The sequence below is a fragment of the Oncorhynchus mykiss genome, chromosome 5 (genome assembly GCF_013265735.2).
Source record: "Oncorhynchus mykiss isolate Arlee chromosome 5, USDA_OmykA_1.1, whole genome shotgun sequence".
In the NCBI taxonomy this organism is placed as follows: domain Eukaryota; kingdom Metazoa; phylum Chordata; class Actinopteri; order Salmoniformes; family Salmonidae; genus Oncorhynchus; species Oncorhynchus mykiss.
Window position 1 is genome coordinate 79883316 of NC_048569.1, and position 15523 is coordinate 79898838.

At 41.9% G+C, this 15523-nt stretch overlaps 1 protein-coding gene across 2 annotated transcripts in view; it reads right to left on the reverse strand.

Moving 5' to 3' along the window:
• Positions 1 to 13424, reverse strand: part of LOC110524638 (desmocollin-2) — a 31563-nt gene extending 18139 nt beyond the window's left edge. Inside the window, exons 1-2 of one of the 2 annotated variants that reach the window (XM_036978490.1) lie at positions 13221 to 13424; positions 10032 to 10119 (exon numbers count right to left, since the gene is read on the reverse strand). Coding sequence is in view for 1 of the 2 variants with exons in the window: in XM_021604482.2 (XP_021460157.1) it covers positions 10032 to 10119; positions 13136 to 13174 (127 nt within the window). In the remaining variant the exon portion in view is untranslated. Of the gene's footprint in view, positions 1 to 10031; positions 10120 to 13135 lie in introns of both variants that reach the window. The other variant, XM_021604482.2, reaches the window with a different exon arrangement.
• Between the last annotated feature and the right edge of the window lie 2099 nt (positions 13425 to 15523).

Sequence of the window (15523 nt, forward strand, 5' to 3'; positions counted from 1 at the left end):
TCTATAGCAGGCGGCAATGGTGAGAGACTTGTTTTTAGAGAGGTGGATTTTTAAAAGTAGAAGTTCAAATTGTTTGGGTACAGACCTGGATAGTAGGACAGAACTCTGCAGGCTATCTTTGCAGTAGATTGCAACACCGCCCCCTTTGGCAGTTCTATCTTGTCTGAAAATGTTGTAGTTTGGAATTAAAATGTCTGAATTTTTGGTGGTCTTCCTAAGCCAGGATTCAGACACAGCTAGAACATCCGGGTTGGCAGAGTGTGCTAAAGCAGTGAATAGAACAAACTTAGGGAGGAGGCTTCTAATGTTAACATGCATGTAACCAAGGCTATTACGGTTACAGAAGTCATCAAAAGAGAGCGCCTGGGGAATAGGAGTGGAGCTAGGCACTGCAGGGCCTGGATTCACCTCTACATCGCCAGAGGAACATAGGAGGAGTAGAATAAGGGTGCGGCTAAAAGCAATAAGAATTGGTCGTCTAGAACGTCTGGAACAGAGAGTAAAAGGAGGTTTCTGGGGGCGATAAAATAGCATCAAGGTATAATGTACAGACAAAGGTAAGGTAGGATGTGAATACAGTGGAGGTAAACCTAGGTATTGAGTGATGAAGAGAGAGATATTGTCTCTAGAAACATCATTGAAACCAGGAGATGTCATTGCATGTGTGGGTGGTGGAACTAATAGGTTGGATAAGGTATAGTGAGCAGGACTAGAGGCTCTACAGTGAAATAAGCCAATAAACACTAACCAGAACAGCAATGGACAAGACATATTGACATTAAGGAGAGGCATGCTTAGTCGAGTGATCAAAAGGGTCCAGTGAGTGGAGAGGTTGGTTGAGGGTCACGGCGATTTAGACAGCTAGCCAGGCCAACCGGTAGCAAGCTAGCATAGGATGGAGGTATGTTGTTAGCCACCTCTTGCGTTCGGTCAGTAGATTAGTGGGGTTCCGTGTGGTAGAGGGGATTAATCCAAATCACACAACAACAACAAAAATAAGAACAATAGATATAGTTATAGAGGCCCGAGAAGAAAACATAATAATAATAAAAATAAATAAATTGTCCGATTGTCTATTCAGATAGCAGCCGGTAAGACAGCTAACGGTTAGCGGGCCGCAGATGGGCGTTCAGGTAACGTCGCGACAGAGGAGCCAGCCGGATCTCATTCAGGTAGATAACGTCGGCAGTCCAGTTGTGAAGGCCCGGTGGGGCTCCGCGTAGGCAGTGAAACGGGTCCGGATAGGTGACTGCAGCCCAGGAGTGAATGATGGAACTCAGGAGTGATTGACGGAGCTGGCTAGCACCGGAACAATCGATGTTTGCTCCGGAATCGACGAAAGCCGACTGTCACACGGATAGCAGCTAGCTAGCTGTGAGATCCGGGTATGAATGTCCAGAGAGCAGTTGAAATCCAGGGACATGGAGAGAAAAATTGGTCCGGTATGTTCCGTTCCGAGCCGCGCTGCGCCGTACAAAACTGCCGATAGATTTTCGAGCTAAAGGATAGCTGATGACCACAAACCGTGGTTAGCTGAATACTAACGATTTGCCAGTAAAGAAGCTAACTAGCTTCTGATTAGCTTCTGGATTAGCTCCTGGCTAGCTTCTGGCTAGTTTCTGGCTAGCTTCTTGGAGTTTCTGGCTAGCTTCTTGGAGGATTACAGATCTGAGGTAAATAATACTTTTTTATAAATATAAATTGGTGAGGCTGGTTGCAGGAGAGTGTTTAGAAGATGAGTTGATGGAAAATAAAAATAAAATGTATGTGAAAAAAGTTGTAAATATACATATATATACAGGACACGACAAGACGAGGACAAAAGATGTCTGAACTGCTATGCGATCTTGGAGTGAAAGGCATCAAAGCCAAAGGAACTGAGTAAAATTAAGAAATGCTATAGATGGAAGGAATGTAGTTTGGAAACCTACCAAAAATCAATTAGGCAACAACAAATTAAAATCCCAGTAGAAATTTTTAACATCTCAGCTTCCCTATCAAACCTAAAAATCTCAAATAGAAAATCGAAGAAAATGAACAACAATGACAAATGGTTTGATGAAGAATGCAAAAATCTAAGAAAGAAATTGAGAAATCTGTCCAACCAAAAACATAGAGACCCAGAAAACCTGAGTCTACGCCTTCACTATGGTGAATCGCTAAAACAATACAGAAATACACCACAGAAAAAGAAGGAACAGCACGTCAGAAATCAGCTCAAATTAATTGAAGAATCCATAGTCTCTAACCACTTCTGGGAAAATTGGAACACACTAAACAAACAACAACATGAAGAATTATCTATCCAAAATGGAGATGTATGGGTAAAACACTTCTCCAATCTTTTTGGCTCGATAACAAAGAACAAACCGCAAAAACATATACATAATCAAATACAAATCTTAGAATCAACTAAAAAAAGACTACCAGAACCCACTGGATTCTCCAATTACCGTGAATGAACCACAGGACAAAAATTAAACAACCTTCCAACCCAAAAACACCTGTGTTGTTGATGGTATCCTCAATGAAATTATAAAATATACAGACATCAAATTCCAATTGGCTATACTAAAACACTTTAACATCATCCTTAGCTCTGGCATCTTCCCCAATATTTGGAATCAATGACTGGTCACCCCAATCCACAAAAGTGGGGACAAATTTAACCCCAATTACTACCGTGGGATATGCAAACTTGGGAAAATCCTCTGCATTATCATTAACAGCACACTCGTACATTTCCACAGTGAAAACAATGTACTGAAAAAATGTCAAATTGTAATTTTTACCAAATTATCGTAGTACAGACACACATTCTCCCTATCCACCCTAATTGACAAACAAACAAACCAAAACAAAGGCAAAGTCTTGTTCTGCTTTGTTGATTTCAAAAAAGCCTTCGACTCAATTTGGCATGAGGGTCTACTATACAAATTGATGGAAAGTGGTGTTGGGGGAAAAAACATACAACAATATAAAATCCACGCACACAAACAAGTGTGCGGTTAGAATTGACAAAAAAACACACACAATTCTTCCCACAGGGCCGTGGGGTGAGACAGGGATGCAGCTTAAGCCCCACCCTCTTCAAAATACAGTGCCTTGCGAAAGTATTCGGCCCCCTTAAACTTTGCGACCTTTTGCCACATTTCAGGCTTCAAACATAAAGATATAAAACTGTATTTTTTTGTGAAGAATCAACAACAAGTGGGACACAATCATGAAGTGGAACGACATTTATTGGATATTTCAAACTTTTTTAACAAATCAAAAACTGAAAAATTGGGCGTGCAAAATTATTCAGCCCCTTTACTTTCAGTGCAGCAAACTCTCTCCAGAAGTTCAGTGAGGATCTCTGAATGATCCAATGTTGACCTAAATGACTAATGATGATAAATACAATCCACCTGTGTGTAATCAAGTCTCCGTATAAATGCACCTGCACTGTGATAGTCTCAGAGGTCCGTTAAAAGCGCAGAGAGCATCATGAAGAACAAGGAACACACCAGGCAGGTCCGAGATACTGTTGTGAAGAAGTTTGGATACAAAAATATTTCCCAAGCTTTAAACATCCCAAGGAGCACTGTGCAAGCGATAATATTGAAATGGAAGGAGTATCAGACCACTGCAAATCTACCAAGACCTGGCCGTCCCTCTAAACTTTCAGCTCATACAAGGAGAAGACTGATCAGAGATGCAGCCAAGAGGCCCATGATCACTCTGGATGAACTGCAGAGATCTACAGCTGAGGTGGGAGACTCTGTCCATAGGACAACAATCAGTCGTATATTGCACAGATCTGGCCTTTATGGAAGAGTGGCAAGAAGAAAGCCATTTCTTAAAGATATCCATAAAAAGTGTCATTTAAAGTTTGCCACAAGCCACCTGGGAGACACACCAAACATGTGGAAGAAGGTGCTCTGGTCAGATGAAACCAAAATTGAACTTTTTGGCAACAATGCAAAACGTTATGTTTGGCGTTAAAGCAACACAGCTCATCACCCTGAACACACCATACCCACTGTCAAACATGGTGGTGGCAGCATCATGATTTGGGCCTGCTTTTCTTCAGCAGGGACAGGGAAGATGGTTAAAATTGATGGGAAGATGGATGGAGCCAAATACAGGACCATTCTGGAAGAAAACCTGATGGAGTCTGCAAAAGACCTGAGACTGGGACGGAGATTTGTCTTCCAACAAGACAATGATCCAAAACATAAAGCAAAATCTACAATGGAATGGTTCAAAAATAAACATATCCAGGTGTTAGAATGGCCAAGTCAAAGTCCAGACCTGAATCCAATCGAGAATCTGTGGAAAGAACTGAAAACTGCTGTTCACAAATGCTCTCCATCCAACCTCACTGAGCTTGAGCTGTTTTGCAAGGAGGAATGGGAAAAAATGTCAGTCTCTCGATGTGCAAAACTGATAGAGACATACCCCAAGCGACTTACAGCTGTAATCGCAGCAAAAGGGGCGGCAGGGTAGCCTAGTGGTTAGAGCGTTGGACTAGTAACCGGAAGGTTGCAAGTTCAAATCCCCGAGCTGACAAGGTACAAATCTGTCATTCTGCCCCTGAACAGGCAGTTAACCCACTGTTCCTAGGCCGTCATTGAAAATAAGAATTTGTTATTAACTGACTTGCCTAGTAAAATAAAGGTAAAAAAAAAAAAAAAAAAAGGTGGCGCTACAAAGTATTAACTTAAGGGGGCTGAATAATTTTGCACGCCCAATTTTTCAGTTTTTGATTTGTTAAAAAAGTTTGAAATATCCAATAAATGTCGTTCCACTTCATGATTGTGTCCCACTTGTTGTTGATTCTTCACAAAAAAATACAGTTTTATATCTTTATGTTTGAAGCCTGAAATGTGGCAAAAGGTTGCAAAGTTCAAGGGGGCCGAATACTTTCGCAAGGCACTGTATATATCAAAGAATTGGCAAGGGCACTTGAACAACCTGCAGTCTTACCTTAAAAGAATCTGAAGTCAAATGTATACTGTTTGCTGATGATCTGGTGCTTCTGTCACCAACCAAGGAGGGCCTAAAGCAGCACCTAGATCTTCTGCACAGATTCTGCCAGACCTGGGCCCTGACAGTAAATCTTAGTAAGACCAAAATAATGGTGTTCCAAAAAAGGTCCAGTCGCCAGGACCACAAATACAAATTCCATCTAGACACCGTTGCCCTAGAGCACACAAAAACCGATACATACCTTGGCCTAAACATCAGTGCCACAGGTAACTTCCACAAAGCTGTTAACGATCTGAGAGACAATGCAAGAAGGGCATTCTATGCCATCAAAAGGAACATAAAATTCAACAGACCAATTAGGATCTGGGTAAAAATACTTGAATCAGATATAGAACCCATTGCCCTTTATGGTTGTGAGGTCTGGGGTCTGCTGACCAACCAAGAATTCACAAAATGGGACAAACACCAAATTGAGACTCTGAATGCAGAATTCTGCAAAAAAATATCCTCAGTGTACAATGTAAAACACCAAATAATGCATGCAGAGCAGGATTAAGCCGATACCCGCTAATGATCAAAATCAAGAAAAGAGCCGTTCAATTCTACAACCACCTAAAAAGGAAGCAATTCCCAAACCTTCCATAACAAAGCCATCACCTACAGAGAGATGAACCTGGAGTAGAGTCCCCAAAGCAAACTGTTCCTGGGGCTCTGTTCAAAAACACAAACAGACTCCACAGAGCACCAGGACAGCAACAAAATTAGACCCAACCAAATTATGAGAAAACAAAAAGATAATTATTTCCAATGTGTCAAGTAATTAACAAAAAAAACAGAGCAAACTATAATGCTATTTGGCCCTAAACAGAGAGTACACAGCGGCAGAATACCTGACCACTGTAACTGACCCAAACTTAAAGAAAGCTTTGACTATGTACAGACTCAGTGAGCATAGCCTTGCCATTGAGAAAGGCAGCCGTGGGCAGACCTGGCTCTCAAGAGAAGACAGGCTATGTGCACACTGCCAATAAAATGAGGTGGAAACTGAGCTGCACTTCCTAACCTCCTGCCAAATGAATGACAATATTAGAGACACATATTTCTCTCAGATTACACAGATCCACAAAGAATTTGAAAACAAACCCAATTTTGATAAACTCCTTTATCTACTGGGTGAAATACCAGTGTGCAATCACAGCAGCAAGATTTGTGACCTGTTGCCACAAGAAAAGGGCAACCAATGAAGAACAAACACCATTGTAAATACAAGCCATATAAATAAACATATTTCCCCTTTTGTACTTTAACCATTTGTACATTGTTACAACACTGTACTGTGAGGCAAAAAAGTATTTAGTCAGCCACCAATTGTGCAAGTTCTCCCACTTAAAAATATGAGGCCTGTAATTTTCATCATAGGTACACTTCAACTATGACTGACAAAATGAGAAAAGAAATCACATTGTAGGATTTTTAATGAATTTATTTGCAAATTATGGTGGAAAATAAGTATTTGGTCACTTACAAACAAGCAAGATTTCTGGCTCTCACAGACCTGTAACAACTTCTTTAAGAAGCTCCTCTGTCCTCCACTCGTTACCTGTATTAATGGCACCTGTTTGAACTTGTTATCAGTATAAAAGACACAACCTCAAAGAGTCACACTCCAAACTCCACTATGGCCAAGACCAAAGAGCTGTCAAAGGACACCAGAAACAAAATTGCAGACCTGCACCAGGCTGGGAAGACTGAATCTGCAATAGGTAAGCAGCTTGGTTTGAAGAAATCAACTGTGGGAGCAATTATTAGGAAATGGAAGACATACAAGACCACTGATAATCTCCCTCGATCTGGGGCTCCACGCAAGATCTCACCCCGTGGGGTCAAAATGATCACAAGAACGGTGAGCAAAAATCCCAGAACCACACGGGGGGACCTAGTGAATGAATGACCTGCAGAGAGCTGGGACCAAAGTAACAAAGCCTACAATCAGTAACACACTACGCCGCCAGGGAATCAAATCCTGCAGTGCCAGACGTGTCCCCATGCTTAAGCCAGTACATGTCCAGGCCCGTCTGAAGTTTGCTAGAGAGCATTTGGATGATCCAGAAGAAGATTGGGAGAATGTCAGATGGTCAGATTAAACCAAAATATAACTTTTTGGTAAAAACGCAACTCGTCGTGTTTGGAGGACAAAGAATGCTGAGTTGCATCCAAAGAACACCATACCTACTGTGAAGCATGGGGGTGGAAACATCATGCTTTGGGGCTGTTTTTCTGCAAAGGGACCAGGACGACTGATCCATGTAAAGGAAAGAATGAATGGGGCCGTGAGATTTTGAGTGAAAACCTCCTTCCATCAGCATGGGCATTGAAGATGAAACATGGCTGGGTCTTTCAGCATGACAATGATCCCAAACACACCGCCCGGGCAACGAAGGAGTGGCTTCGTAAGAAGCATTTCAAGGTCCTGGAGTGGCCTAGCCAGTCTCCAGATCTCAAACCCATAGAAAATCTTTGGAGGGAGTTGAAAGTCTGTGTTGCCCAGCAAAAGCCCCAAAACATCACTGCTCTAGAGGAGGTCTGCATGGAGGAATGGGCCAAAATACCAGCAACAGTGTGTGAAAACCTTGTGAAGACTTACACAAAACGTTTGACCTCTGTCATTGCCAACAAAGGGTATATAACAAAGTATTGAGATAAACTTTTGTTATTGACCAAATACTTATTTTCCACCATAATTTGCAAATAAATTCATTAAAAATCCTACAATGTGATTTTCTGGAGAAAAAAAATATCATTTTGTCTGTCATAGTTGAAGTGTACCTATGATGAAAATTACAGGCCTCTCTCATCTTTTTAAGTGGGAGAACTTGCACAATTGGTGGCTGACTAAATACTTTTTTGCCCCACTGTATATAAAAATAATATGACATTTGTAATGTCTTTATTCTTTTGGAACTTCTGTGAGTGTAATGATTACTGTTCATTTTTATTATTTGTTTCCCTTTTGGATATGATCTACTTCACTTGCTTTGGCAATGTTAACATATGATTCCCATGCAAATAAAGCCCCTTGAATTGAATTGAGAGGGGGGGGGGGGGGCTCCCACAGTGCACATCATGACAGTTAATACACTGGGCAACACACACACACACACACACACACACACACACACACACACTCGGAACAAAACATAGAACTTTGGACAGAACACTCAAGCTCGTATTCACAAATAGTTTCAGAGTAGAAGTGCTGATCTAGGATCAGGTCTTCTCTATCCATATAAACTTATTCAGTATGATCTAAAAGGGGAAATCTGATCCTATATCCTACTCTGAAACTCTTTGTGAATACAGGCAACGGTAACTACAGGCAGTGAGTCAGACATAACTCACACACACATAAAACACTGTCACTAACTAAACTCAGCAAAAAAAAAAAAAAAAAAACATACCCCTTTTCAGGACCCTGTCTTTCAAAGATAATTCGTAAAAATCCAAATAACGTCACAGATCTTCATTGTAAAGGGTTTAAACAATGTTTCCCATGCTTGTTCAATGAACCATAAACAATTAATGAACATGCACCTGTGGAACGGTCGTTAAGACACTAACAGCTTACAGACGGTAGGCAATTATGGTCACAGTTATGAAAACTTAGGACACTAAAGAGGCCTTTCTACCGACTCTGAAAAACACCAAAAGAAAGATGCCCAGGGTCCCTGCTCATCTGCGTGAACGTGCCTTAGGCATGATGCAAGGAGGCATGAGGACTGCACATGTGGCCAGGGCAATAAATTGCAATGTCCGTACTGTGAGACGCCTAAGGCAGTGCTACAGGGAGACAGGACGGACAGCAGATCGTCCTTGCAGTGGCAGACCACGTGTAACAACACCTGCACTGGATCGGTACATCCGAACATCACACTTACGGTACAGGATGGCAACAACAACTGCCTGAGATACACAAAGGAAGGCACAATCCCTCCATCAGTGCTCAGACTGTCCGCAATAGGCTGAGTGAGGGGTGGCAGGTAGCCTAGTGGTTAGAGGGTTGGACTAGTAATTAAAAGGTTGCAAGCTCGAATTCCCGAGATGACAAGGTAAAAATCTGTAATTCTGCCCCTGAACAAGGCAGTTAACCCACTGTTTCTAGGCTGTCATTTAAAATACAAATTTGTTCTTAACTGACTTGCCTAGTTAAATAAAGGTAAAATAATAAAAAAGACCTGGCAACAATGCCCCCTATGGGCACAAACCCATCGTCGCTGGTCCAGACAGTACTGGCAAAATGTGCTCTTCACTTCCGAGTCGTGGTTTTGTCTCATCAGGGGTGATGGAGGTGGAGTGTCCGTCATGGTCTGGGGTGGTGTGTCACAGCATCATCGGACTGAGCTTGTTGTCATTGAAGGCAATCTCAACGCTGTGCGTTACAGGGAAGACATCCTCCACCCTCATGTGGTAGCCTTCCTGCAGGCTCATCCTGACATGACCCTCCAGCATGACAATGCCACCAGCTATACTGCTCGTTCTGTGTGTGATTTCCTGCAAGACAGGAATGTCAGTGTTCTGCCGTGGCCAGCAAAGAGCCCGGATCTCAATCCCATTGAGTATGTCTGGGACCTGTTGGATCGGAGGGTGAGGACTAGGGACATTCCCTCCAGAAATGTCTGGGAACTTGCAGGTGCCTTGGTGGAAGAGTGGGGTAACATCTCAGAGCAAGAATGGGCAAATCTGGTGCAGTCCATGAGCAGGAGATTCTCTGCAGTACTTAATGCAGCTGATGGCTACCCCAGATACTGACTGTTACTTTTGATTTTGACCCCCCCCCCCCCCCCCCCTTTGTTCAGAGACATTATTCCACTTCTGTTAGTTACATGTCTGTGGAACTTGTTCAGTTTATGTCTCAGTTGTTGAATCTTGTTATGTTCATACAAATATGTACACATGTTAAGTTTGCTGAAAATAAACACAGTTGACAGTGAAAGGACATTTCTTTTTTGAAGTTTACATTGACTAGGCTACACACAGATAGGCAGGTGTTATAGGCCTACCTTGAGAGATGACATAGCCAGGCCTGACCTCCACTGGGACCTGGGCTTGGATGGAATGAGGAACACAGCACTCAGACTGAGCTATGATCTGAGAGAGAACAGAGAGAACAGGGTTTACACATGTCTTTCATCCTGTCTTTGTCACTCTCCTTCTCCTACAGTCCATATTTTCAATTAATTATTGGCAGTGATGCATTAACCCCCAAATCCATTTCTGCTATCTGCCAACTCCTTGTCAAGAGAGCAGACAGACTGGCTACAGATGCATGTCTTCTAACCCTAACCTTAAAGCTATAATCCTTCATTAAAACAATAACAAAGCAGGCACACTGCCTCTGTTTTCCTAAAAAGATTAGGGATTGGTCTGGAGAAATGTAACCACTCAAATTCAGACAGATCTATGGATGCATGGACTGACCATACAAATGCATGGACTGACCATACAAATGCATGGACTGACCATACAATTTCCAGGGAACTCATGATATTATCACAATACGCAGGTGCCGATACGATATGTATTGCTCATTGTACACAGTGTACAAAACAGTAGGAACACCTGCTCTTTCCATGACATAGACTGACCAGATGAATCCAGGTGAAAGCTATGATCCCTTATTGTTGATGTGACTCGTGGCAGAGGAAAGGGAAAAGACAGGTTAAAGAAGGATTTTTAAGCCTTGAGATATTGATTTAAGTGTGTAAAGAACTGCAATGCTGCCGAGTTTTTCATGCTCAACAGTTTCCGTGTTTATTAACAATGGTCCACCACCCAAAAGACATCCAGCCAACTTGACACACCTGTGGGAAGCATTGGCATCAACATGGGCCAGCATCCCTGTGGAAATCTTTTGACACCTTGTAGAGTCCATGCCCTGGTGAATTGAGGCTGTTCCAAGAGCAAAAGGGGGTGCAACTCAATATTAGGTGTTTGTAATGTTTTGTACACTCAGTGTATGTCTACTGCAGAGAGACAAGTGAGACCCATAACAAAAATTAGTATTGATCAGTCATGGAAATATAAGTGCTGAAAACTTGTTGGCTCACTATTTAAAAAGCTATAGGATGAAAAAGACTTCCGTTTTGGCATAGATACAGCCGACTAGTGCTTGCTAACGCTACCAAGCCAAAACATAATAATCTACAAATCTATACTTGGAGTCAAAGTATCGATATAATATCATCCCAAATAATATTTTGATATGTAACTTCATCAATTTCTTTCCCCATCTTTAGTTGAGGCTGTACGATGTTTGTTCACATTTCTGTTGTTTACAAACATTGAAATAAAACAAGCTTATATTTTGGATTCTGATGGGGTATGACAGTTGAACTTCGCTCATGAGGCATTTATAAAAGTTATATTCTTCAAGAATGAAAGGGTATATTTCCCTCAAACACAACTCTGGACCTCGAAACCTGTTCCACTGCATTTATTGTTCCCCTCTAATCAGGGACTGATTTATAACTGGGACAACAGGTGGGTGCAATTAATTATAAGGTAGAACAGAAAACCATTAGGCTTCGGACCTCGTAGGGTAAGAGTTGAATACCCCTGTTATATACCATTTATTGTATAAGTCCAAAAATGGATGTAGATACTAGGGATTCTAGCTTCACTGAAAATACCTAACCTTTAGAGTGGCAGGTAGAGCTCTGGGTCAGTTACCGAAAGGTTGCAAGATCAAATCCCAGAGCTGACAAGGTAAAAATCTGTCGTTCTGAACAAGGCAGTTAACCCACTGTTCCTAGGCTATTATTGTAAATAAGAATTTGTTCTTAACTGACTTGCCTAGTCACATTGCCTACATTTGATTAACCAATCAAATGTATTTATAAAGACCTTTTTACATCAGCAGCTATAAAGAAACCCAGCCTAAAACCCCAAACTGCAAGCAATGCAGATGTAGAAGCACGGTGGCTAGGAAAAAGACACTCCTCTTGTTGGACAGATCAGTTTTCCAATCACACTCTGTTCACATCATTGAAATGTGTTTGAACGAATAGGCCTATAGTAATACTACTGCTGAAGAGTGCCTAACTAATTCTAGCAAGTGTGAGGAAACCAGTAGACGTGTGAATAACATACAATGATAAATGTAGCCCGAGTCAAAGGCAATACTACTTATTCAAGTTTAATCTTCAATGTGAGATTGGTACATCAATTTTTTTTCCACATCAACTGTTTATTAAAACAAGTTGTGAGGTGACTGCTTTGTTTTTTAATCCCAGATTGGGATATGGGTTATTTTAAGCAATATTTCTAATATTTGTCTCTGAAACAGTATAGGATGTTTTGGTGGGGCATTGTTGAGCATTGAGTAAGTAGGCCTTATGCTGTTTGTTTGAGGCCCCCAAATGACCTTATTATTTTCCTATATGGAGTAGCCTGGTCATAATGGCTCAAAACAAAATGTCAACATGGGCCGCCACTCACTACGCTATTTGAAAATATTTGAGCTTTACGGGTTTATCAAAAAAGTCTTATCTGGATTCGCATTTCCCAGACCTTTGTTTCTTTTATAACCCGTAGTGCCTTCGATAATCATTAACCCCATTCGCAGCGAGAGTGCTGTATCAGTGAAATGTATAACTAATGAATGCATTTGCAAAAGATCTAGACAGGCCTACTCAGTTTGACAAATAAGTAGCCTATAGCCTAAACACACGTCAGAGAAAGAGACTAGGACAGGAGACTAGAGAACACGGATCATGCTCATTTTATACAAAGTTTCAGCTCAACAACATACGTCTGTCATTTCTGTGCTTACATTCCACACCGATTTGCTCACGAAACGTCTGCATGAGATACGCGTAGTGGTCAGACATTGAGGACTGGACTGCCCACCTACTTTTAAACCTGAACTTTAGTCCCTCAACACTTTTATTCAGGAAAATAACGAAAACAACGGATCCCAGTGAAGAATACCGTTCCACTGGGCACAGACGTCCATTCAACGTCTATTCCATTGAAATTACGTGGAAACTAAATTGATTCAACCAGTGTGTGCCTTGTGTGTTAAATAGTCTAGCCTACATCAACGCTATTCTCCAAGACAAATTTGTCTTGAAAGTTACAATACCTATTGTTTGCGGTCACTTACCACAGTGAGCAGGCTGACGCAAAAGACGCCCGGGGCCATTGTGCGGCGGGATGAATAAACAGAAGTCTGGAGAATCGCGCCCTACCTAAAATGACTGAAGTCGTTCGGTGAAGTCCCGGGTGCAGCGCGGCGCGAGGGATGGGTGGAGGTTTTGGCTCTTGAGCCTTGGTAATTATTTTAGCTCACACATTAATTCCAAGGGTGTGTCGGGAAGAATTGAGACAGAGAGAGAGACAGGCTGTAAGGGGGTACGGAGTCCGCTCTGGGGCTGGCCGTAACGATCACCACCTACAGGTTTACGGGGAGGGACTGTCCCGCCTCCTGTCCTGTCTTATCTCGGGGTCTGGACTCCACCCACGCCAAACCTTCCCAACTATGTGTGCTTTACTGTCTATGTTGACTATAAGTGTTTATCTAAGTTATTATCCAACATTTCAAAATGTGCTATTGTAATAAAAGTGTCACCCTGTATATTAGGCCTATGTTTTTTAATGGATATAGAGTGAGTCATTGACCAAACCAACCAGAAAGGAAACAGAGGCTTAAGTGTAGACCAGAGGTGGGATTTTATCTCTTTGCAGGTAAGAAGTCTGACAGCCATGTATAGTAAGTATCGTTCCCTTGTTAGGTGTGTGTGTTGGTTATTCTATCCTTGTGGGGACCTAAAATCCCCAAAAGTCCCCACAAAGATAGGAAAACAAGGAAAATTCTCCCTCGTGGGGACATTTCCCACACCATTTTGAGATGCCGTAGCCAGTATACAGTTCCTCAAAAGTCCCAATTAATCTAAGATAACTAAAGAAATCAGGCATTCATTTTGATGTTTTTGCCAAAGAGATCGTAATCGTGCAATTTTACATCTAACTAAAATGTGTTTTTTCAATGAAAAAATGTGCAAGAAAATGAGTTGTCTCTCATTGAATGACAACAAAGACTTTATTGAAGAATTCGTACTGTTGACCAATCACAGACGAAGGGCATAGACTTCCGCTCCGAACTTCGGCTTGACTCCAGATAAAAATGTGTGTGCCCGAACAACCAATATAAACCTCACGTAAGTCCAAAACAAACAAAAAGTCATAATATGAACTCTACCAAAATGTTCCAGCTGGCAAGCATGCAGACACCTTAAGGGGTTAGGTTAATTTGTTTAACCTTTAGGCAAGTCAGTTAAGAACAAATTCGTATTTACAATGACAGCCGACCCCGGCCAAACCCAGACAACACTGGACACCACCCTATGGGACTCCCAATCACGGCCAGATGTGATACAGCCTGGATTTGAACCAGGGACTGTAGTGACACCTCTTGTGCTGTGATGCAGTGCCTTAGACTGCTGCACCACTCGGGAGGGTTAAGGTTAGGTTATGGTAAAGGTTAGGGGTTAGGGAAACTAGGATTTGAATGAATGTTAGGTCCCCACGAGGATAAAATAACATACGGTATGCATGTGTGAGAAAGAGAGAGTGAAGTCATAATAAAACCTTTATCTACAGACATAAACAGGTTGACCTTTACTTAATTCATTCATACAGGTGTATCAGACAGAACAATAATACATGAGTTACAGTCTAGTCTACACCTTGACATACAGACAAACAGAAGCCTGCTGAGGGAGAGTACAAATGTGATGTGTGGTGATGTGTGCTGAGAGTCCTGGCACAAATGGTTGCCATGAATCACCCAAGTGGGTGCTACACATTGGTGGTGGATGACGAGAGTTTCCCCCTTACTATGTAAAGTGCTTTGAGCACCTAGGTGGAAAAGTTATTCCAATCAATTATTATAATTCATTATTATGTGTCATTACAGTGTAACCAATGTGAAATGGCTAGCTAGTTAGCGGGTTAATAGCGTTTCAATCGGCGACGTCACTCGACCTTGAAGTAGTTGTTATCCTTGAAAATAAACCACCTAGCCCACTTAGACCTCATAGCCCAGACTCCAGGAATGCACATCCACCACTCCAGGCCCTTGAGGAGTGTGTGTGAGGAATATGAGTGCGCATCTAAATTCATATATGTGTGTGTGTGTGTGTGTTTGTGTGTCAATGTGTGTGGTAGGCTAAGTGAGGGGCACAGACAGGGGAGTTGAGAGGGAGTGAGAAAGCAGAATGATGACCTCACTCCCACCTCTTTATGAAGAGCTGATCAGGGTGCATGACACTGGCGGGAGCAGAGAGAGAGAGAGCAAACTAATATTCCTTTCAAACAGAGACGAGAACCTGCCAACTTTAACATTGCCCACCACAGAGCCTGTACTTCTATTTCCACCATCTGACCTAATCATGATTGCGGTAATGTATAAATGTAAACTTTCATATTACCGTCGTTAGCACGCATTCAATTATTAAAGGGGAACTGCACCCGCTGATTTGGCATCGTTTGG